Below are 1,508 nucleotides of genomic sequence, written 5' to 3' on the forward strand. Positions count from 1 at the left end.
GCAAGTTTTCCATGGACGGACTGACTGTTAGACGGAAATAGCTAAATCGACTCAGAAAAAGATTCGTAAACGATTGGTATACTTAAAGGACCAATATTATTTTGCGTTACAAACACCAGCACAAACCCAATATACCCTCCCCACTAAAGTGGTGTAGGGTATAAATATTTTTACAAATTACAGCTGAAACTCGAGAATAACTATTGGTAACTAACTCGTTTTCATAATTAGTTTTATTATTAAATAGTACATAATATAAAGACATTAAAATTACACAATATTAATCTCCTGCGCTGCATTAATCATGCCCACAAAACCATCTAAGACTTCTTTAGCTACTGGCAAAATCATTTCTGGAGGTAGAACGAAACCATATTCACCCTTATCGCGCAATTCTATTGTGTAAGGAATTGGAATACCCTTAACGCCATAAGCCCATTCCTTTCCGGATCCCGAGACTTTGTCTGAAAGAAGGTGAAAGTGTAAGAACTAATTTTTCCAAAATGAAATTAAATCAACATACATAAGGTAGTAGCACTTGAACCATATGTGAAAACGGTTTTATATCTACGATATAAAGCATCAGCATAACCCTTGGCAACATGCATCATTTGATCGTAATGCTCAGGAAATTCGGTATCTGTATGGCCCCAGGGGGATAAAACATATTGGCCATAGGAGTGTAGGGAAATATAAATCTTAATAGTATCTTCTGGTATGGTGTTGTTAATAAATTGTAACATTTGTTTGATTTCCTGGTCAGATTCGGCCGATGGACCAGCATAGGTTTCGGAACAAGGATCCGAGGAGGCACCAGTTACTAGATTAGTAAAGAAAATATTATTTTAAAATTGTTTAAAGTTTTTAAATAACTATTAACTTACACATCCATAAGAAATCAAAATTACGATTCAAATCGGTGCCAATACATTTGCCGGTAGGATCAGAGGGCAATCTAGATTTACGCCACATACGATTCTAAAATAAATATTAAGTAATGATAATCGAAATAACTCAATAAGTATGTTCATTGATAACATTTTTAATTGAAAGCACTTATTTAAGAGAATCAAAACTCTTATCGAAATCTTATCAAATTCATTTGTACCACTAACACACTTACCACTTCATGCGAGTACACAAAACCGTCAACATTTAATACTGGTATTATCCACCAGTCAACACTTTCGGCAATTTTTCTTACACCAGGATTGCGTGGCACCAACAACTCATCAATAATGTAGGTAATTGTAGCAGATGTAATCCATTCTCTGGCATGTATATTAGACTCTATGAAGACTGCCTTGTTACCCGGTTTATAGGAGATTTTTATACCCTTAATTAAACGTCCCTCATAGGAGTAGCCAATATCGAAGGGTGTTACAATATCAGGATAACGCTCAACAATCATATCTAACCATTCATAGATTTCATCGAGTGTATGGAAATTCTCCCAATCCATGCCCGTGGAAGATCTAGTTTTTGGTTGTTCGTTATCGATTAGACTG

At 35.3% G+C, this 1,508-nt stretch overlaps 1 protein-coding gene across 1 annotated transcript in view; it reads right to left on the minus strand.

The window, feature by feature from the left end:
* Positions 1 to 215: 215 nt before the first annotated feature.
* LOC111682593 overlaps positions 216 to 1,508 on the minus strand; it is a 10,036-nt gene continuing 8,743 nt past the window's right edge. Inside the window, 4 exon segments of the mRNA XM_046947818.1 lie at positions 216 to 464; positions 524 to 820; positions 885 to 978; positions 1,124 to 1,505. Coding sequence (XP_046803774.1) covers positions 271 to 464; positions 524 to 820; positions 885 to 978; positions 1,124 to 1,505 — 967 coding nt within the window. The 3' untranslated portion in view covers positions 216 to 270.

This window comes from Lucilia cuprina, chromosome 2, assembly GCF_022045245.1.
Source record: "Lucilia cuprina isolate Lc7/37 chromosome 2, ASM2204524v1, whole genome shotgun sequence".
In the NCBI taxonomy this organism is placed as follows: domain Eukaryota; kingdom Metazoa; phylum Arthropoda; class Insecta; order Diptera; family Calliphoridae; genus Lucilia; species Lucilia cuprina.